Source organism: Antennarius striatus, chromosome 1 (genome assembly GCF_040054535.1).
Source record: "Antennarius striatus isolate MH-2024 chromosome 1, ASM4005453v1, whole genome shotgun sequence".
In the NCBI taxonomy this organism is placed as follows: domain Eukaryota; kingdom Metazoa; phylum Chordata; class Actinopteri; order Lophiiformes; family Antennariidae; genus Antennarius; species Antennarius striatus.
The window spans coordinates 19,113,166-19,133,101 of NC_090776.1; the positions used below are offsets into that span (position 1 = coordinate 19,113,166).

Below are 19,936 nucleotides of genomic sequence, written 5' to 3' on the forward strand. Positions count from 1 at the left end.
GTCAATCCCACACAGTGTACTGTGGCGATTTAATAGGTCATTGGAAATACACTTTGAAAATCACAACAAATGTCACATATGTACAGCAGATTAGCACAGGGGGGGAAAGTTGGATATGGCACAACATACCCGGAGCGTCGAAAGATAGCGCCTCGGCTCCGGTCAGACACGGAAAATTAAAGAAACTCATTAACATTCTGGATATATATATATATATATATATATATATATATATATATATATATATATATATATATATATATATATATATATATATATATATAGTTTTCATTCAATCTCGGTAGCAAGTACAAATATCACTACAAGGCAAGAGAAGTCCTTCAGAGTACAAAAGATTAATTTGTCAGGCTGATTTAGAAGGCAATGTTTAGTGTTGGGACTCTCTCATGTGAACTATTATGGCTGAAGGTAGAGTGGTGTTAAAATTTGGCATTGTCAGTTGTCCATAGCGACGTCCAGGAGGACAGCGGCTCCCGATCGGAGCATCTTCCCACGTCGGAAGGCCGTCTGAAGTCATGCAGGTGGAAAAGGCAGCGGTCAGTCATCCACAGAGGATGTGATGTCAGGCAGAGTGGGGGGGCGGTAGAGATTAGCTGCATGAGTTACAGTGATAAGGCCGACTCAGACGATTACACAATGGCAGCCGCTCTTGTCTTTCTCTTTCCGCGTCGGTTCTGGTGACGGTGGACATTCCTGTTCCTGGAATTTCCTGGGAGTCGAGGAAAAAGAGGGGCGGGGGGAGGATAGTGAGGCAGGACGACTGTAAATGATGTCATTCATTGTGTGACTCATCACAAAACGGTGATGTCACGCTCTTTTCCAATCAGAATTCAACATGTGATGATTATAGTTATTTGGTTGTTTGCTGGCGTTGCCAAGCAACTGTCATTAGAGCTAAACGAGCCACGCCCACACAATCAGCCGTTGTTGTAGAGAGGTTAGGACATGTCAACAGAGGACACCGACCTGATTACTCTAACCAGCTCGTGGAAAGCCTGGTCTACGTTCATACGGATTTTGGCTGAAGCCTCCATGTAAGTGACCTTCAGCTGTCGGGCCAGCTGCTGGCCCTCTTCCTGGGTTACCTGGGCAACAAGAAGACAACACATGATGGGTGAACATTAAGCACATGGCAGCATTTCCCACAAGCCCTCAAAACAAACCCTGTGTACAAAACACTGAGGCCTCTTGTTACGTCAGGTGGTCGCTGATGACACCCTGATGTAGGAGACAGATCTGTAGGACAGCCTACATACCTATGTACACAACTAAAGACTATCATAAGGGTAAGAGTAGGTCTGTAGAACAGCCTACGTACCTAGGTACACAACTAAAGACTATCATAAGGGAAGGAGTGGGTCTGTAGGACAGCCTACTTACCTACTTACATAACTAAAGACTATCATAAGGGTAGGAGTGGGTCTGTAGGATAGCCTACGTACACAACTAAAGACTATCCATAAAGGTAGGAGTAGGTCTGCAGGACAGCCTATGTACCTGCGTACGCAACCAAAGACTGTCACAAGGGTAGGAGTAGGTCTGTACAGCCTACATACCTACTTAAAGACAGTCATAAGCTTTATTTATTTGGAACCTTCATTACAATCTGGTCAAAATCAAACAAAAAATACAAAAGTACTGGTAGTAATATTAGCAGCAACAGTATTATCACTAATACTAGTACTATTATTTGATAGATAGATACTTTATTAATCCCGGAGGAAATTGTACATATCCACTGCTCAGGCATTATATAATGAATAAATACTGGATAAACACCAGGAGAAAAAGAAACACTGACATCACAGGACAAACCACAAGACATACACTACGCTAACAGACACATGCAGCACTAACAGGACTTACCGTATTTTCCGTACTATAAGGCGCACCTAAAAGCCTAAAATTTGCGCTTTATAATCCGGTGCGTTTTATATATGGATTAATATTCATATTGGTCAGTCAGTCATCTTCACCCCACTTAATTCGCTAACGCAGGTCGCGGGGGAGCCGGTGCCTATCCCGGCAGTCTCAGGGCGGGAGGCAGGGGACACTCCAGGCACGACGCCAGTGTACCGCGGAGCCACATAGAAACAATCATTCACACACACTCACTCCTACGATCAATTTGGGACCGGCCCACCAACCTAAAGCGCATGCTTTTGGAGGTGGGAGGAAGCCGGAGAACCCGGAGAGAACCCACGCAGACACGGGGAGAGCATGCGAACTCCGCACAGAGCGGGACCCGAACCCGGGTCCACCGTGTTGTGAGGCGGCAGCGCTAACCACTGCGCCACCGTGCTGCCCCATATTCATATTAATATTGGTTAAAAACATGATCACTGAAAAAAAGCCGGCAGTCTGGCCGCCAGTCATGCCGCACTCCGCCACCAGAGGAGCCCCCTCACAAGGCACTCAGGCCCACGCCCCCTAACAACGGTAGTCAAGGGGCGTCACCGAAGCTGCTCTCAGACGGTAGAACAGACTGTAGGAGCACCGGTGATTACGTAGAGAAACATAGGGAACTTTAAACAAATCTATTAATAAAGTTTGACTGATTGACTGATCTCAGTATTTCCTAATTATTTGGCGTCTGAAATAACCCACTTTAAACTTAATTGGTCTTAAAAATATCATTGTGCTGTCATCTGGAATCTAGTGACAGTCCATTCTATTAGTCTGTGGAAACACACGGAGAAACTGGCCTAAAGGTGAATGAAAGACCCTCAAAGCTGAACTTCCAGCCTTTTCTGAAATTTCAAGAGCAGAGTCACTGCTAGACAAAGGTGTCTGGTGTGCTGCAATTGATTTACAAATGTAGTTGATAGCTCTGGGGGGGCGGCGGAGGGGCGCATTCAGGCTTGTGTATTCTGTCTGCAGCGACGTGCGGTGAGATTCACGGCGGTGAGACACCGACGTTAAAGTCAGTTCTAGGAGTAAAACAGCGTCAGATTTGCCAGTAAATTAGCAGCCTGACATTAAAAACTAGTTAAAAATTGTTTAGGACACACAGCAGCAAATAGCTGCACCTCACCTCCGACTGGACTACCGATCGATCGAAACAATAATTAATAAACGAAGACGAACGTAGGAGCTTAAATATCTGCTTCGAACTTCAGATCAGGAAATAATCCGCTCTGTTCGCACTGACTGCACTCGTAATGAATTTAACCAGTTTTTACTGTCAGTTTTTTTAATATACGTGTTGACTTCTTTCTAAGATGGCAAAGTGATCAAGTGATCAGGTTTCCTTGAATAGGCTCAGAATGGCTTATTGACATAACAATAGGAGCCATTCAAGGTAGTCAGGAAGTCATGAATGCAATCATGACTGTCTGAGCAGCGCGGCTCTATCTATTGGACAGATTGCGCAACTACAGCCGCTGCAGTTTATCAAATAAATTTTATTTATTTTTTATTGTGTGCGCCTTATAATCCGGTGCGCCTTATATATGATATAAATTATAAAACAAGCAAATTATTGAGGGTGTGCCTTATAGTCCAGTGCGCCTTATAGTGCGGAAAATACTGTATATACTACACAATAACTCATATATATACAGTAAAAAATTAAAATAAACAGTATAAAATTAAACAGTATAAAATTAATATATAAACGGTATAAAATCAAATTAAAATATAAACAGTATAAAATTAAAATATAAACAGTATATGATGAAATTAAATCCATTCAACTGCGTGCTGACCTCGTCACCCCACCCCCGACCCCCGCTCCTCCTGAGAGAGTCATTGTACCCCCTGATGGCACGGGGCACGAAGGAGGACCTCAGCCTCTCTGTGGAGGCGCTGTGTGACAGCAGTCTGCCGCTGAAGGTGCTTCTCTGCTGGGAGAAGGTGGTGTGTAGGGGGGGGCTGGTGTTTAGCCTTAACTTTAGACATGGTCCTGCTCTCCAGAAGCGTCTCCACAGAGTCCAGGCTCAGCCCGACCACTGAGCCCGCTCTACGGATGAGTCTGTTCAGGTAGTAATTGTAGTACATAACAGTAGTAATATTACTACTACTAATAGTGCTAGTATTAGTAGTAAATGTTGTAATATCAACGGTAAGATAGATAGATATATACTTTAATAATCCCAAGGGAATAGTAATAATAATAGTATTATTATTCGTATTATTAGAAGTAGTAATACGGTAGTCCCTCGCTTATTCACGCTTCAAGATATACGGCTTCACTCCATTGCAGATTTTTAGTAGGTAGTCACGTGATACCGTATGCGCATGGTATTGGCTGACAGCATCTGTGTATGCGCTGCGTTCCGAGACTTATGGTTCCTCCTGCAACTTTTCTTTAATACAAAAGTGTTTTAAACAGTCTATCAGAGTGTGGGGAAAGGTAATACAGATAGGAGGTGGTTTAATATCAGTATGGGGAGGGTTGATAAACGTTTAAAGTACCGTAAATAACAAAATATTTGGGCGCTATATAGCGGAATTTCTATTTTTCGCAAGTGGTCCTGGAACGCATTAACCGCTAAGAAAAAGGTTTTACTGCACTAGTATTAGTATTACTGCAGTAATTCTTTTCTCTTGCTCAGACTTGTGTAACCTTGTCAGGATCAGTTTATTCATTGTTGACAGTACATTTTTGTTAAATCTTAAGTTCTAATTTAACTGCGGTTACTGAGTGATGTCCACGTTTTGACTACAGACAAGAGACCTCAAACACGTCTCACATGAATCCATACCTAGGGATGGAGCTGATATCACGTGACGGTTCATTGAACCCAGACAGCTCAGACGTCAGCCACATGAACCTGCTGTGCTCATCGTCGCCAGGAGGGGGCGCTGTGGCCCCACTGCAGGAAACGACCCACCGCCACCGCATACCAACCAGATAATTCATCATTTCATCACACTCCCTTTCCCTCCATCCATCCTCCCCTCCTGACACCACCATCTTTTATTTTCTCACGCACATCCTGCTAGCCGGTAGCTGCTAGCCGCAGCTCCATTCCACTTTCAGCCATGTAAATGCGACTCCCACAGATGGGTTGATAATTAATACTCCTTCCGGTGTCCGGCCAGGGCAGTTAGAGGGTGAGATCGGGAAGACTTACTTGTCTCTGGAGTTCCAGATCGGCTTTGTTTCCTACGAGGATCATGGGGAACTCGTCTCTGTCTTTTACTCTGAGGATCTGTCTTTGAAATTTGTAGATTTCTTCAAAGCTGTGGAACAAATCACTCGGCGTTAGGCGCTGTTCTGCCGTGTAGATTCACACGTTGATCTAAAAATGGCTGCGACGCTTCAAACAAATGACCCAGAACGTCAGGGTCACGTCAGACAGGTCAGCGAAGACCAAACGTGTCATTACAAGAACACAAAAATGTGTTTATCTGAGGCTCAGCTATGTGCGCCGACCTGACCGTTGTCCCGCCATAATATAAATGCCATGTGTACTTTTTCAACCAAATAATAACTAAAAATGTCAATGTGGGGAAACAAAAGAGGCAGAAGGCAACCGCCAACCCGGGACGGCATTCCTAAGAGCCACAGACGGCTTGTTGAGCACATAGTAAATCTGGAAAGACTTGACTAATATAAATGGAGGAAGGAAAGACTGTTTACAACATAAACAATGAATGGGGGGGGCAGGGGGAGGGGCTGTGGGTGGGTGGGGTGTAGGGGAATGCAGCTGACTGCACTGCAGGGCAGGGACACCGGGACAATGGGGAGTGACAAAGTTTTCCATCCACCGCTTGGTTTCAACAACCCAATTTAGTCAATCAGGAGATTGACTAAATCAGACTTGATCAATCTGTTCATTGGCAGATGCCTGGAGAGGGGAGGGGGCGGAGTCTACAATCACCATCTCCAGCCACCATGAATTATAATATCTGCAATCCCCAACGATCAGAACCAATCAAGGCCCTTCAAAGGCCGAGACCGGTTGCTTCAGAGTGGAACTTCGAAGAGTCTTTCTGGTGTCTTTCTGACAAAGGTTGGCCGGGTGAAGCGGTGGTGGCGGCAGCAGGTGTCACCGACCGACTCGGCCCTAAAGACGAAAGACTCCAAATACGAGCTTTAAATAGAAGAACCAGAGCCGTCACTCACCTTCCTCTGTCGGTGACAGAGAAGACCAGCAGGAAGCCCTCCCCTGTCCTCATGTATTGTTCTCTCATGGCTCCAAACTCTTCCTGTCCAGCCGTGTCGAGGACTGGACACACACACACACATTGACACAAATCACACTGGTGCACAAAGGTGTGTGTACGTGTATGTTGGCCTGTCCTTACACACTTACTGTCCAGCCTGGCTGCTCTTTCGTCGATGACACACTGCTTGGTGTAGGAGTCTTCGATTGTCGGGTCGTAGTCGGTGACGAAGTACGACTGTAGGAGAGAGAGAGGGAGACAGAGAAAGAGGGAGACAGAGAGAGAGAGGGAGACAGAGAGAGAGGGAGACAGAGAGAGAGACAGAGAGAGAGAGAGAGAGAGAGAGAGAGAGAGAGACAGAGAGAGAGAGAGAGAGAGAGAGAGAGAGAGAGAGAGAGAGAGAGAGAGAGAGAGAGAGAGAGAGACAGAGAGAGACAGAGAGAGAGAGAGAGAGAGAGAGAGAGAGAGAGAGACAGAGAGAGAGAGAGAGAGAGAGAGGGAGAGAGAGACGGAGAGACTCAGTTGACAAAGACGAGATACAAGCATGTGTCCTTGTTTGTAAAGGAACAATAAAGTTTATACAAACTTTTATTGACTGATTTTTTTTTGGTGATGTCCTCATAAGTTGCAATCAAGACAATTTTGTCCCATCCCCTCCCTGCCCCCCCACCCCACCCCATTTACTGCAGACAGAAGGTAAACACAACGTCTGCAGGCCATTCCGGGGCCAATCCCTGGTCTCCTAGTAACCTAAACTGGAAGGGTGGGGCCTCTGGGGGGGTGGGGCACGGGAGGACGAGGACGAGTGGTGCATTTTTTAAATTTTTCACATGTTTTGTCGTTTTTACCCTCCTGGGGCATTGGTTAAGTGGTGAGAGCTGACAGGGGGGCATCAAACCAACCCCCCCCCCCCCCAGAAAGCAAATGTCACAAGAACACAGAATCCAGACGTGTCGCCATCACTGTAAAAACAAGCTCAAAGAGACGAAGGGTGTTGGTTCAACGCCTGCAGGGACGCAAGAGAGAACCTGCATGTGGAGACGACGCAGAGTGGGATGGATATAAAGATCCAGAAACCCCCCCCAGGAAAAAAAAAAAAAAATGTGGTGGAAGTTTCCCACAGCTCAAGCTGATGAATTCAGTTTGCGTCACTTCTCTGATCGATCGATCAAAGTGAAGAAAATATTACCCAATGGGAAATTAGCTTAAAATACGCCTGGCTTCTGATTGGGCAGCGACCTCCAAAGTCAGTCTTCTCACAGATACTGAAATCAATTAACTGATCAACTAATCGTTACATTTGGTGCAGGAATAATCAATCAATCTTCCAGAGGAACGACTAAGAAATATATATCTTGGCCTGAAGGAAAACTAGTTCCAGTAACAGTTTCTGTTTCTATTTATTCTTCCTTCTCACCTTCATTCGATCTCTACCTTGACCTCGTCACATCCAATCACCACTTTTCAATAACTGATCAATGACTGTGCTGTCACATGATCAGACAGAACCAGAGAGAGAGAGAAGGAAAAGAAAAGCTGCTTGGATTTCCTCCCTACCACCGATACTGCTGTTCTGTTCACCTCAGGTGGCCCCTGCTCGGGGGGGGGGCGGGCCCCTGCTTCAGGGGGGTGGGCCCCTGCTTCAGGGGGGCGGGCCACTGCTTCGGAGGCGCAGCCCCTCCCTTCACATGTTCTGCTGATGTGAGCCTGGGGGGAGCCGTTTCCTGTGATAGATGGTGTTGTTTTACAGCGTGACGCGCTAGCCGCTAGGTGAAGCGGTGGAACGTGAGTCAGGAGGAGCGGCCTTGAGGGCGTGACGTTACAGTTTGGCCCCGCCCCCTGAGTAACGTCCAGGAACATGAGCTCTAATCCCTAAATCTAACCCGGTGACTTCATCAGAGGCAGCAGCTTCATCAATCACACGAGTCAGGTGGAGCGGCTCCATTCCTGACCCCCGACCCCGGTCGCCTAACGCAGCCGTCACCAACGTCAGAGAACATTTTCATGGACCCTCCTTTAAGATATGGCTGATAAATATAACAAAATACAAGAATTAAACTGTTTTTATCTCTAAATATAATAATAGAAGTGAATCCAGTTTGAATCAACGTCATTAGCAGTGTCCTTGTAACGTCACCCCAACATTTGTTCATTGTTGGTTCTGGAATCTTGGGAATTTCAGTTTCGTGGTAATGTATTCATAACTACCCCTTTAAGAGGTTAGTCATGTGACCGAGGCAAGCATCTCGACAAGCATCAAACTGTAGGTATGTACTGTATCAGGGTGCAGAGGGATGCCTCCACCGGTCTCCATGACGACGATGGACAGCTGTCAGAAGGCAACAGCTGAATCTCCGTGGGCCAGACGACTCAATTCTTCGAGCGTGTACCCAAAACACACACACACACACACACACACACACACACACACACACACATACACACACACCAAAGGCCATCAAACTTTTAAAAGCTGCAGCAAAGGGATGGTTAGCTGCAGCTAGCGTAGCATGGTGCACACACACTGGTGCTCCGTTGGGGCTAGTGCTGACACGACTGCGTGGGTGTGTGTTCTGGCTGCACAACCAGAGTTAGTCCCGTCCCGTGCCTGTCAAGCTCGAGTCGAGTTGAGGCGTCACGCCATCGACATGCCATCACACCAAACTGATTAAAAACAGAACGCAGCAGCAAGACGGCTCACATGTTGGTGACATTCGCTCCCAGTCGGCCCAGCAGGAAGGAAACTCCACCCCAGCAGCAGGCGGCCAGCTGGGCCCCACCCTCTGGGGGTGATGTCACAGACGGCGTCTCTCCCCCCCCCCCCCCCCCCCCCCGGCTAACCTAAGTCCAAACCTGTCCCTCAGTTCCCATCCAGCATTCCAGCGATACATCCCAGTCCTCCACCCACACACACACACACATCAGGAAAACATTAGAGGCCAGTTTCCATCATGAATGCTGCAGCAGACGGCTCTGAATCTGGACGACACACCAAAAAAAAAGAAAAGAAAAAAGGACAGAATAAAAATAGTACAAAAACCATCACCTGGACCACTCTCGTTCTTTACCACGTGTTGGCGGATGGATACAACATCAGTGAGACCGTATCTCGTTCTAGTTGGTGGAGTAAAGACGTAGCTCGTGTGTTCTCGTGACTTTTGCATTTCTTTTTAATTCTTTATCATTGTTTACGTAACTTAAATATACACAGGTAAAGTCTGTGTATAATTTAAAAAAAATGTCTGTGCAGGTTCTCAATCATCCAAGTCATGGTTATCCAAAAGCTGTTTAAGTCAATCCACTGGATGTCAAGAAATTTCTTTAAGACGTTTCGTCTCTCATCCAAGCGACTTCTTCAGTTCAGTTCAGTTTAGTTCAGATCTGTCAACTCTTGGACCTCTGCCTCAACACCACCTATTTCCAGTACAGAGGGAACTTTATAGGCAGAAACATGGATGTGCCATGGGCTCGCCGGTATCTCCTATCGTGGCCAATTTGTACATGGAAGAGGTGGAACACGAGGCCCTTACCTCGTTCAACGGAACACCACCAAGCCACTGGTTGCGGTATGTGGACGACACATGGGTTAAGATCAAAATCCACGAGGTGCAACCTTTCACCCAACACATCAAGTCGGTGGACAGCAACATCAAGTTCTCCAGAGAGGGTGTAAAGGACAACAGTTTGCCCTTTCTGGATTGTGACGTCAGCATAAAAGATGACAGAAGTCTATACGTTGGGGTATACAGGAAACCAACACACATGGACTAATACCTTCTTTTTGACTCAGTCTCTCACCAACCACTGGAGCACAAGCTGGGCGTCATCAGGACCCTGCAAGACAGGGCTGATAAGCTACCAACCAGTGCCCAAGACCAGGTGAAAGAACACCAACACCTGAAAGGGGCACTGAAAAAGTGTGGATATCCTGACTGGACCTTTGTGAAAGCTCACACAAGATCCAGAAAGGAGAACAACCCAGTGAGGACGGAAGAGAACAGGCATAATGGTATAGTTATCCCATGTGTCTGGAGTGTCGGAAAAGCTGAGGAGGATCTTTAACAAACGCAAGGTTCCTGTGTATTTTGAGACGGGCAACACCCTCCGACAAGGACTGGTCCACTTAAAAGACCCCCCACCACAGTCAAGAGCAATCTGGTGTATGGAGTTAAATACAACAAGGAATGCTCAGATGTCTACATAGAAGAAACCAAACAACCACTACACAGGAACATGGATCAACACAGAAGAGCCAACTCATCAGGACAGGACTCGGCAGTCTTCCTTCACCTCAAGGAAGAGGTACACTCATTTCAGGACACAGATGTTCAGATCTCGGACAGGGAAGATAAATGGTTTGAGAGTGAAAGAGGCCATCCACGTCAAAGTGGAGAAGCCATCTCTGAACAGGGGGGGGGTCTGTGACAGCAACCATGTCCTTTCAAAACTCCCAAAAAGATTGTCTCAGCAGATTGACCCAGGTGATGTGTCTCATGCTAATGACCCTCATTAGCATACAAAGGTGAAACTCACATCTCAGCGATCCCCTTTGACACCCCCACCAAAAATCATTGAGGAGCCAGACGGGTGTCAACGACAGTCGTTGGAATGTGGACAGCACTGACCACACCCCACAGGGGTTATAAGCTGGGACATGACCAGCCACCCTCTGAACTGAAGAAGTCTCTTGGATGAGAGACGAAACGTCTTCAAGAACTTTCTTAACGTCCAGTGGATTGAATTAAACAGCTTGTGGATAGTTATAAAACTATTTTTTTTTCATAATTAGAGGCTTTTATACAAGACTGAAACAGATTAAAATTATTTTAATTACTGTACTTCAAATGTGGTTTGACTTAGGAGCTCAGTAACGGAACCAACTAAACTGGTATGTGGAGGTACGACTGAATCAAACAGCGCAGAGCGAAAAAGAAGTAGAAATCTCCATCATTTAAAAAAAACCTCGGGTGATTAATGAACACACGCTGCAGCATCACAGATGAGCAGCACGGAGCGTCTTCCTGCTCCATTGTCATAATGAGAGGGAATGCTGAGCGAAAGCAAACAGTCATCAGAATAGTTAATTACCTCCCGGCGCCTATTCACCAATCAGCAGCCGGTCATTGTTTAATTAAAGAAAAATGTAGATTGAACACCATTAAATGGTGTCAGAATCCCGTCAGCTGGTGGAGCTTATCACTGACTGGAGGTTGTTCAGGTTTTACTGGGATCTGCTGGGGAAACCAGTCAGGAGCTCATTTAGAGGAGGATTTACTGGAGGAGCCAGGAGACGCTCCACTTCACCTCCTCCAGAGTGAGACGTCAGCTCCGACAGGCTGGAGAGAAGCCGTTGGGGGGGGGGGGGGGGCAGTGGAGTGGAGTGGGGGTGTCTGTCTGACAGGTGAAACTGTTTGGAAGACGCAGCCGAGCGCCGCTATTTCAACGAAAGCCACAAACATGGCGTCAGACCGGAGCAGATAGGACGATCCAGTGACGCATCAGGACCGGTCCGACTTCCACATGCTGAAAATGTATGACATTCATCTATAACACTAAAAAGAACATAAAATAAAATAAAATGTACATTTTGCTCATTTCTATCTTTTCAAAGACAGAATGTTCTCAATATGACCAGAGATCCTACATAAAGGAATCAATGTTCTAAAGGATTAGTTTATGCTGTTGGGATTGGAAATATACTGTATATACGTAGGCATTGAGAAAAGGATCATTTCCACTTCCTGTCCCCAGACGGGGGGGTCGACTGCCTGCTGCCTGCAATCAGATCACCTCCAGAAGGTTCTGATGTCAGACGGAGGAGAACGTCGTGAAGAACGTCGTCACGTTCTGCTTCTGCAGCTTTCACACGAGGGGCGCAGGAATGTTTGGGTGGGGGGGGGTATTGTTTTCGTGAGTACTTAAGAGTGCTTGGAGTGAGGAATAGTGGAAAAATAATAGGACTGAACCAAAGGATCGATGGGGGGGGGTCTAAGGAGGGAGGGGGGGGCTGCATTGACTTCCTGTAGAAACACCCACTTTTCCCATGAGCTCATGCAAAACCAGAAAGGTCACTGATTCAATACGTGATACACACACACACACACACACACACACACACACACACACACACACACACACACACACACACACACACACACACACACACACAGAGGAGGAGAACGCACAATGAGTCGCCCGCCGAGGAGTGTTGGCTTCCAGATGGCTAACAAGGGAAAGTTTGGACGAACCAGTCACGTTCGTAACCATGGTAACGCTTCCTGCTGGCGACGTGTCCGGGGTGTACCCTGCCTCTCGCCCATAGCCAGCTGGTCCAGAGTAACCCGCCAAGTAGAAAAAGCTTCCATCAAGAATAAGAATGAATGAATATGCACTGGCGTCGTGCCCGGAGTGTCCCCCGCCTCACGCCCTGAGACTGCCGGGATAGGCGCCGGATCCCCCACGACCTGCGTTTGCGGATTAAGTGGGTTAGAAGATGAATGAATGAATGAATGAATGAATGAACGAATGAATGCATTTTAAAAATAATCCCACAGGAACGATTTAATCTGGTAATCCCCTTCAGATTTAGCAGGTACCATGACTTAGCTTTTCCGAAGCTACTTCCTGTTTTGCTTTCCTGCGGTCGTGGCTCCATTCATACAACGATTGTCATCACAATTAGATGTGTAAATCATCAATCATTTGAAAGTGGTTGTCTGTTAACTACCTGGGGGGGGGGGGTCACCGATTCCTTCATCCTGTTTTACTTTGAAATAAAATTAACCGCTGCATGTTTTTATTGACAGTTAAAATGCCCCCGTCTCTTGAGGTTGTAGAGGTTGGAGGTGGGGGGGTTAGAACACATGCAGAGAATAAAGTAGACAATAAATGCCCCCCCACCCTTGTCTGACCCCTCTGACCTTCAGGCTTCAATCGCCCGGATAAATATCAACGAGCGCCGGACTCTGAACACGTTTGAACCTGTTCAAAGCCCCCCGGTCAAAGAGCTGCCATTCAAAGATCATCAACCCCACCCCGGAAGATCACTGAGCCTCTTGTGCCGCAGACCGTCCCCTTATCTCTGCGTCAGGAGGAGGTTTGTAGAATTACGAGTGGCACGGATCATGTGATGTCATCAACGCACCACTTCCCGTTCCACACCTCCTCCTTCAGGTCCGGGGAGGGGGGGCACACGAAGGAGATCTTATCCTGATCCATCTTCTAACTCAGAATCGCCTTGACCCGGATGAAGCGTCGCCGCGGCGACAGGAAGTCAGCTCATCCAGGGAAAACAGAAACCAGTCATTTACAGATGATTTCTATATTATAATGAGAATTCCCCTCCCTGTAAAGATCTCACTGTGCTCCTCTTCCTCACCCCCCCAGAAACCCTCCAACTTGCACCGGTGTGCTACTGCAGACTGTAATTCTAAAAACAAGGTGATATGTCAGGGGAAATGGGGCCACTTCACCCCCCCACACACACACACATCATTACTCCACCAGGCTTTTAGGCCGCCGGGCCTGAAAACACAGGCGGGAGAAAACGATGTTAGTTTAGCAGCAGCTCCTCGTAAATAAACCCTGATGGACGTCTCCTCCTCGCCGTGGGTCTCATCTGGTCGTCAGACGTCCTGACTCACTTCCAATCAGGTGCAGTGAACGCACCGCGTGACGATGAGCACGACGTGAATCAAAGCCGACGCCAAAAGACAAGCGTTCCTGGCGAAACGGCGCGTCGAAAAACCGCTAAACCCGCAGCAGACTGGTGACGATGCGTCGCTTCCTGACGCCGTTGAGTTCCTGTTCCCCGTTTCTTTCGGACAGCTGTTGGCGTGCGTCGGTTTCAAGTTCTGCATCGGGTTTTGCCGACGCCAACTGATGCCGAAGCCACAGTCACATGTGGAACAACAGTCACCAACAGCTGTGACTCGCTGTGACTCCGGCGTTCACTCCAGTGTCCACCAGCTGCCAGGCAGGCGGCCGAAGGCCCGGCGTTAGCAACGGCGTTAGCAACGAGCGCAGACGCCACAGAAACAGCCAATCACAGCGTCTGCTCGGCTGCGTTCCAGAAGGGAAACGCGCCAACGACTGTTAGCTACCCGACATTAAACGCGAGGTCGTCACGGGAAAGGTTACACGGTAACAGTTTGTCTATGGCGGCGGTGGCGGCGACGGGGATAGATTGGCAAAACCAACAGCTCGTCGGTTTCCCATCACCGGTGGCGTGTTCGGTTATTCCGATGCGTGAACACGCAACAATAGCTCAAAAAACAACACAAAGGAACCCAATGCCCCCGTCTGGCTGGCTGTGAAGGGGAGGGTGTGTGTGTGTGTGTGTGTGTGTGTGTGTGTGTGTGTGTGTGTGTGTGTGAGATCTGTGTGTTTTTTTCCACCCGTCGAAGGGAAATAAGTTACAATACACGCGTGTGATCGATGAGGTGTGACCAAACCCAACAAGCACTTGTAAAGACGCACACAAACAGATCGTCTGACTGTCCTTGTTGCCGGCGGCGACCTGTTGGCGTTCACACCCGCCCACTGGCAACAAGCCGTGACGTGATTGGACAGGTCCCTCCCGTATTTTCTGTGTCAACACAAAGTCTGAGGTGGAAATTTGGTTCAAAGACTGGAAACAAGTTTTTGTCTCTGGTTGAAACGCCACGACATCACGGCGTCAGCTGATCCCAAGTCACATGACCTCAATCCGTTGTTTTTGTGCGATGGTTTCAATCTGACCAGAGTGAGGAAGAAGAGGAGGAGGAGGAAGGAGGGCGTAAACAACCGAGGGCTTAACTCGGTGAGAAATCAACAGGTGACCCACCTACAGCTAAACCAACAGTGATGTCATCATCTGTAATCACACACACACACACACACACACACACACACACACACACACACACACACACACACACACACCTGCAACAGCTGCGAACCCCCACACGAAACGAGTCAGCAGGAAACGCCCCCCTCCCACCCCACACACACACACACACACACACACACACACACACACACACACACACACACACACACACACACACACACACACACACACACACACACACACACACACACACACAGAGGAAATAACCCAACGGAGTATATTTGAATAAACACATCTTTCAGTTTCGTAGCTCTCGCCACAAGTTCAATACCAAAAGTGGTTGCCGTGGAAACCAGGCACAACAAAGACAGATTAGCAGATGATGCATTTTTTTAATGTTCCTGCTGTGCAAACACAATTTGTACGAACAAATAGAAAGTTCCGGACTCGTTTGTTATCATTTAAAAATATTGCAAACGTTGCCATGGCAACAGAGGTATGGTACATCATTCAAGTTTAAGCAAAGGGGTTTACCCCTGCGTGGTACGCCAGGGACGTAAAAACAACTTTATGAAGAAGTACGTAAACTGGTTTTCAGTTGGTGCCCGTCTCCAAAAACCGGGGGCGAGTTTAGCGACGTTACATCGCAACGACGCTAAATTCCAAACACAAACACACACACACACACACGTCGCTGCACACACTCTGTCTAACCACCTGCGGCTGCTTCTGAGAAGTGAACGCGAAATGGCGCCGACCACATCCATCTCCAGCGCGACTATCATTACCACACCTTGCCCCCACATGCCCGACGAGGAGGAGGAGGGCCGATCCAGTCCCAATGCTTCTGAGGCAACATTCCGCCCAGATGACCTCATATCCGAGTAATCAAAGCCACGCCGGAAAAATATGTGAACTATGTGGAGGGGTGGTGGGGGGGCTATAAGGGAATAAGAGAGAGGTCAGCGCCGCACGTTAGCGGGAAATCCAGCTGAGGTTTAAAAAAAACCATCTGACTAATCTGTCTGGACTGGATCGGTCTCAAAGGCAAGTTCTTAGCTTCTTTAGCTTCTCTGCTCTCTCCCCACTCACACACACACACACACACACACACACACACACACACACACACACACACACACACACACACACACACACACACACACACACACACACACACACACACACACACACACACACACCCCACATGCAGCCTTGTGAGTCATGTGTTCCTCTACTTCGGATGCTTCCTCCATTACAGACGTCACGTTAAAACAACACGTTGGCTTCCACAACTTCTGTCAGATGACTCAGGCTTGTGTAATCCTGATGCTATTTCAGCTCCGGTCCACACGGCGAGGCCCCTCAGTCGGCCGGCCCGTCGCCGCTGCCGACACACGGTTTTAACGTGTTTTATGTAAAGACAGGAGGAGTTTTTACATCCCGTGTCAAAGCGGTTATGTACTGTGATTGTCAGTGTTTGTGTTCGTCCGTCAGTCCACCAAATATCTTCTCAACCGTTACAGACAGAAAGATGACACAAGAGGCACATCACTCAGGTAGCAGAGGGGGTGAAAATGAGACGATGACCTTGACCTTGAGAAAACTATGTCAAGGTCAAATTTTAACCTTTGTACACTCAGGAACCGGATAAGATGAGGGAGAAGGTCAGTATGAGTGAGACCATAGATCAAAGCCAGTGCTTTGATCTACCTATGCACTACCTTTGATCTATGGTCAAAGCTACACTAGCTTTGATCTCTGACCTATGCTTTGATCTACCTATACACTAGCTTTGATCTATGGTCAAGGTTACACTAGCTTTGATCTTTGACCTATGCAAGTACGTCAGGGTAAAATTTTGAATTCAGGGGTGTCGCTGGATGTTGCAGTCTGTGACTGCATTGGTTCTAGTTAGCCCTTACGTTAATCGAATTAAACAATTAAACCACCAGTGTTTACTTGCGTTTTCTTTTGGGGGGGGGGGGGGGGGGTTGAAACAAGTTCATGAGTGTTGGTGAATAAAGGAATGTGTGATAAACTGATTATAGCCACCGGAATGTTTTCCACTTCCTATCATTGCAGCTTATTTGCGAGAACTTTCTGAATTTGACGTTGAAGTGGTTTCAAGATGTTAGCACGGCTAGGTCGCGCTGCTGTCCTGTTAGCTTCATGATTAACCGCGACCCCGTGCTACGCTAACGTCCTAGAAAGGATTCTGGGTTCACATCTCAGACCAGGACTTTTCTGTTGCAAGTTCTGTGTCTGAGACACACACACACACACACACACACACACACACACACACACACACACACACACACACACACACACACACACACACACACACACACACACACACACACACACACACACACACACACACACACACACACACACCAGTGATTCAGGAAGCGGGTCATGTTTTTCCATACAGAACCAGGAGGCTGGTGGAGCAGCAGACAGACTTCCTCTGCAGGGGCCAAATTCCACATGGTCCTTGACCGTTAACCCACCCAGGCTGACTCAGACCCCCCCACTTCACCCGCCCCCCCCAGCGCTCCACATAGTGCTTGGGGAAAGCCTCGACATCACAGCCAGCTGTCGGGTCTTTCCCCCCCGACGGTGACTTCTAGAAACTTCTGTGAGGAGCTGGTGGAGCTCCGTCACGCCAGATTCAAAAAACAACAAACCGACACGAGGAACCGATTGGTGTTCTGATGCAGACGGACCAATGATGTCATCAGGATGTCGTCCAATCAGGGCCCTTCGCCCACATCAAGACCTCCAGAGGCTGCAGGTTCTTGCACGATTTGTGGCGACAAACAGGAACTCTGGACTACAAAGTTGTGTTGTTGTATTAAATCCAATGAAATGCCCTCATAGTGGGCTCCAATTGCCCCCCCCCCACCTTCCTGGGTCAGTAGGCTACAGCAGAAATCTGTGCCACGGCTATCAGATCCCTTTTTACTCGGTATGCAGTTAATGAGCTTTTTCAACCCTCATTAGACACCCCCACACACACACACACACACTACAGTCTAACCCCCCCACTCTGAAGCGTGTACCAGTCCACTATTGTCTGGAGACATGCAGCTGCCTGTAATGCAGTCACGAGTGGGGGGCAAGAGGCAAACTTTGTCAAGTCTCACTTACAGTACGCCCTTAAGGGGTGGGGGTGGGGGTATTGAGGCAAGGGGGGGGGGGCAACCCTAAATGACTACATGTAAGCCTGGAATGCGGGGATGGACGGGGGGGTAAACTGACAAGACTGTAAAATGTGACGCGGATGAGTTGGACTCCACGGGGGGGGAAGTTTGCCCCCCACCCCCACCCCCCGGCAGAAAAAGTTAACCATCTTTCTAGTGGTTGCTTATTTTACCTCCACTCAACCATGACGAGCAGGAGGGGAGGTGGTTGGTGGGGAGGGGGGGGGGGTCTCTAGATCACACGTTACCGATGACTTTTGGAGCAGTTCTTACGCGCAACATCCGCCTCGAACACCTTCGACCCCCCCCCCCCCCCCGCCCCACCCCCAGGTAGGCCCCCGTTAGAACTTATCTAAGAGGAGAAGCCGACCAGACCCGAGGCTCTGGGTCGTAAAGGGGAAGTGGATTTCCCGGAATCGTGTCGTTCCTCCTCCACAACTTCGCGCACCGATCGAGGCTCCCGCTGCCCCCACCCGGAACGTCTCCACCGGCGGACCGAGGCCTCCGCAGGGGCAGCGGGGTAGAAAACAAACCCCGGTACCCGCTTCTGGGGTTCCCCTCCTCACCTCACCCCCCCCTCACCCCGCTTCACTCCGTTCCGCCGTGTTTTCGGATCGGGGGTGTGAACGCGCACTGACCTGAATAAACTGGATCGTCAGCGCGGATTTCCCGACGCCGCCGCCTCCCACCACGACCAGCCGGTACTTCTCCTGCACCGATCCGTCCTTCCAGCCTGCCATCGGGGACACTGCGCTGCGCTCACCGCCGCCGGAACACCAGTGAGCAGCAAACACCCACTTTTTTTCCCCCCCTGTAAACTGAAGGGGCCCTGCAGCAGAGAGAGAGGCGCAGAAAAGGAGTCCGGGGAAAGAAAGAAAAAAAAAAAAAGACTCGTGGATGTAGTCCGTCTGCGCACGTACAGCTACGAGGGGGTGGATGGGGAGGGGGGGTCCCGGAGATACGCGCGTCTGTCCGCACGCCCGACCGCGTTAGAGCCTCGACAACACTGCGCTGTTCGATCCGCGGATCCGGAGGTTTCAGAGCAGTCAGGCCTGTACTGCCGTCTGGCGCTAGGGGCCCCTCTACAGGCTGTGTGTGACCGCCTCACACACACACACACACACACACACACCCAACCCACCCTGCAGCGCCGTCCTGAGATTAGCGTCCCACCCGTGTGGTCACATTCTGCCCCCGGAACGCGGGCCGGACGCGCGTAATGACGCGCACGCTTTTTACTCACCGCGTAAACCTCAAATAATGACGATTTTATTACACCTGATTAATTAACACATGAAGACATAGGATCGATTTTAGAGGTTGGTGAGCTATCTGGTGAATGACGTCACGCCTTACAATTATCTAAAAGTCATCCCATCCCTGATTTCTGACGTCAGAGCTCAGTGGCAAAAAGAGACAGAATCTCTTTGGAACAGTTTTTTTGTCCAGTCAGGAGTGTAAATATCAAAAGATGTAGGAAAATACCAACAGTATTTGTCATAATGTACTGTAAATATAAATACTATTGTGTAAATAAAGGGAGAAATGTCAGGAAAATAAAGCAGAGAAATAAAATAAGTTATGATCATTTTTTAGAATTGCGCTGGTATAAAACTCAAATTTACAAAAGTGCAGATTTAGTCACTTTATCTGAAATGTTAACTTTGGAATGTACAAACATGACTCTTAATAAGTCCACATGTCTTTCACATGTATGTGACGTTCAGGGACACCGTCACAGGGTTCGCTTTTTCACCTGTGG

General features: G+C 48.3%; 1 protein-coding gene across 1 annotated transcript; it reads right to left on the reverse strand.

Moving 5' to 3' along the window:
* Positions 1-255: 255 nt before the first annotated feature.
* rras2 (RAS related 2) lies at positions 256-19,677 on the reverse strand. Its single transcript, XM_068322011.1, has 6 exons — positions 18,813-19,677; positions 6,285-6,372; positions 6,095-6,197; positions 5,100-5,208; positions 988-1,106; positions 256-730 (listed from the first exon to the last, which is right to left on the reverse strand). The coding sequence occupies exons 1-6, from the start codon at positions 18,912-18,914 to the stop codon at positions 643-645; spliced, it is 609 nt and encodes a 202-aa protein (XP_068178112.1). The 5' UTR covers positions 18,915-19,677; the 3' UTR covers positions 256-642.
* Between the last annotated feature and the right edge of the window lie 259 nt (positions 19,678-19,936).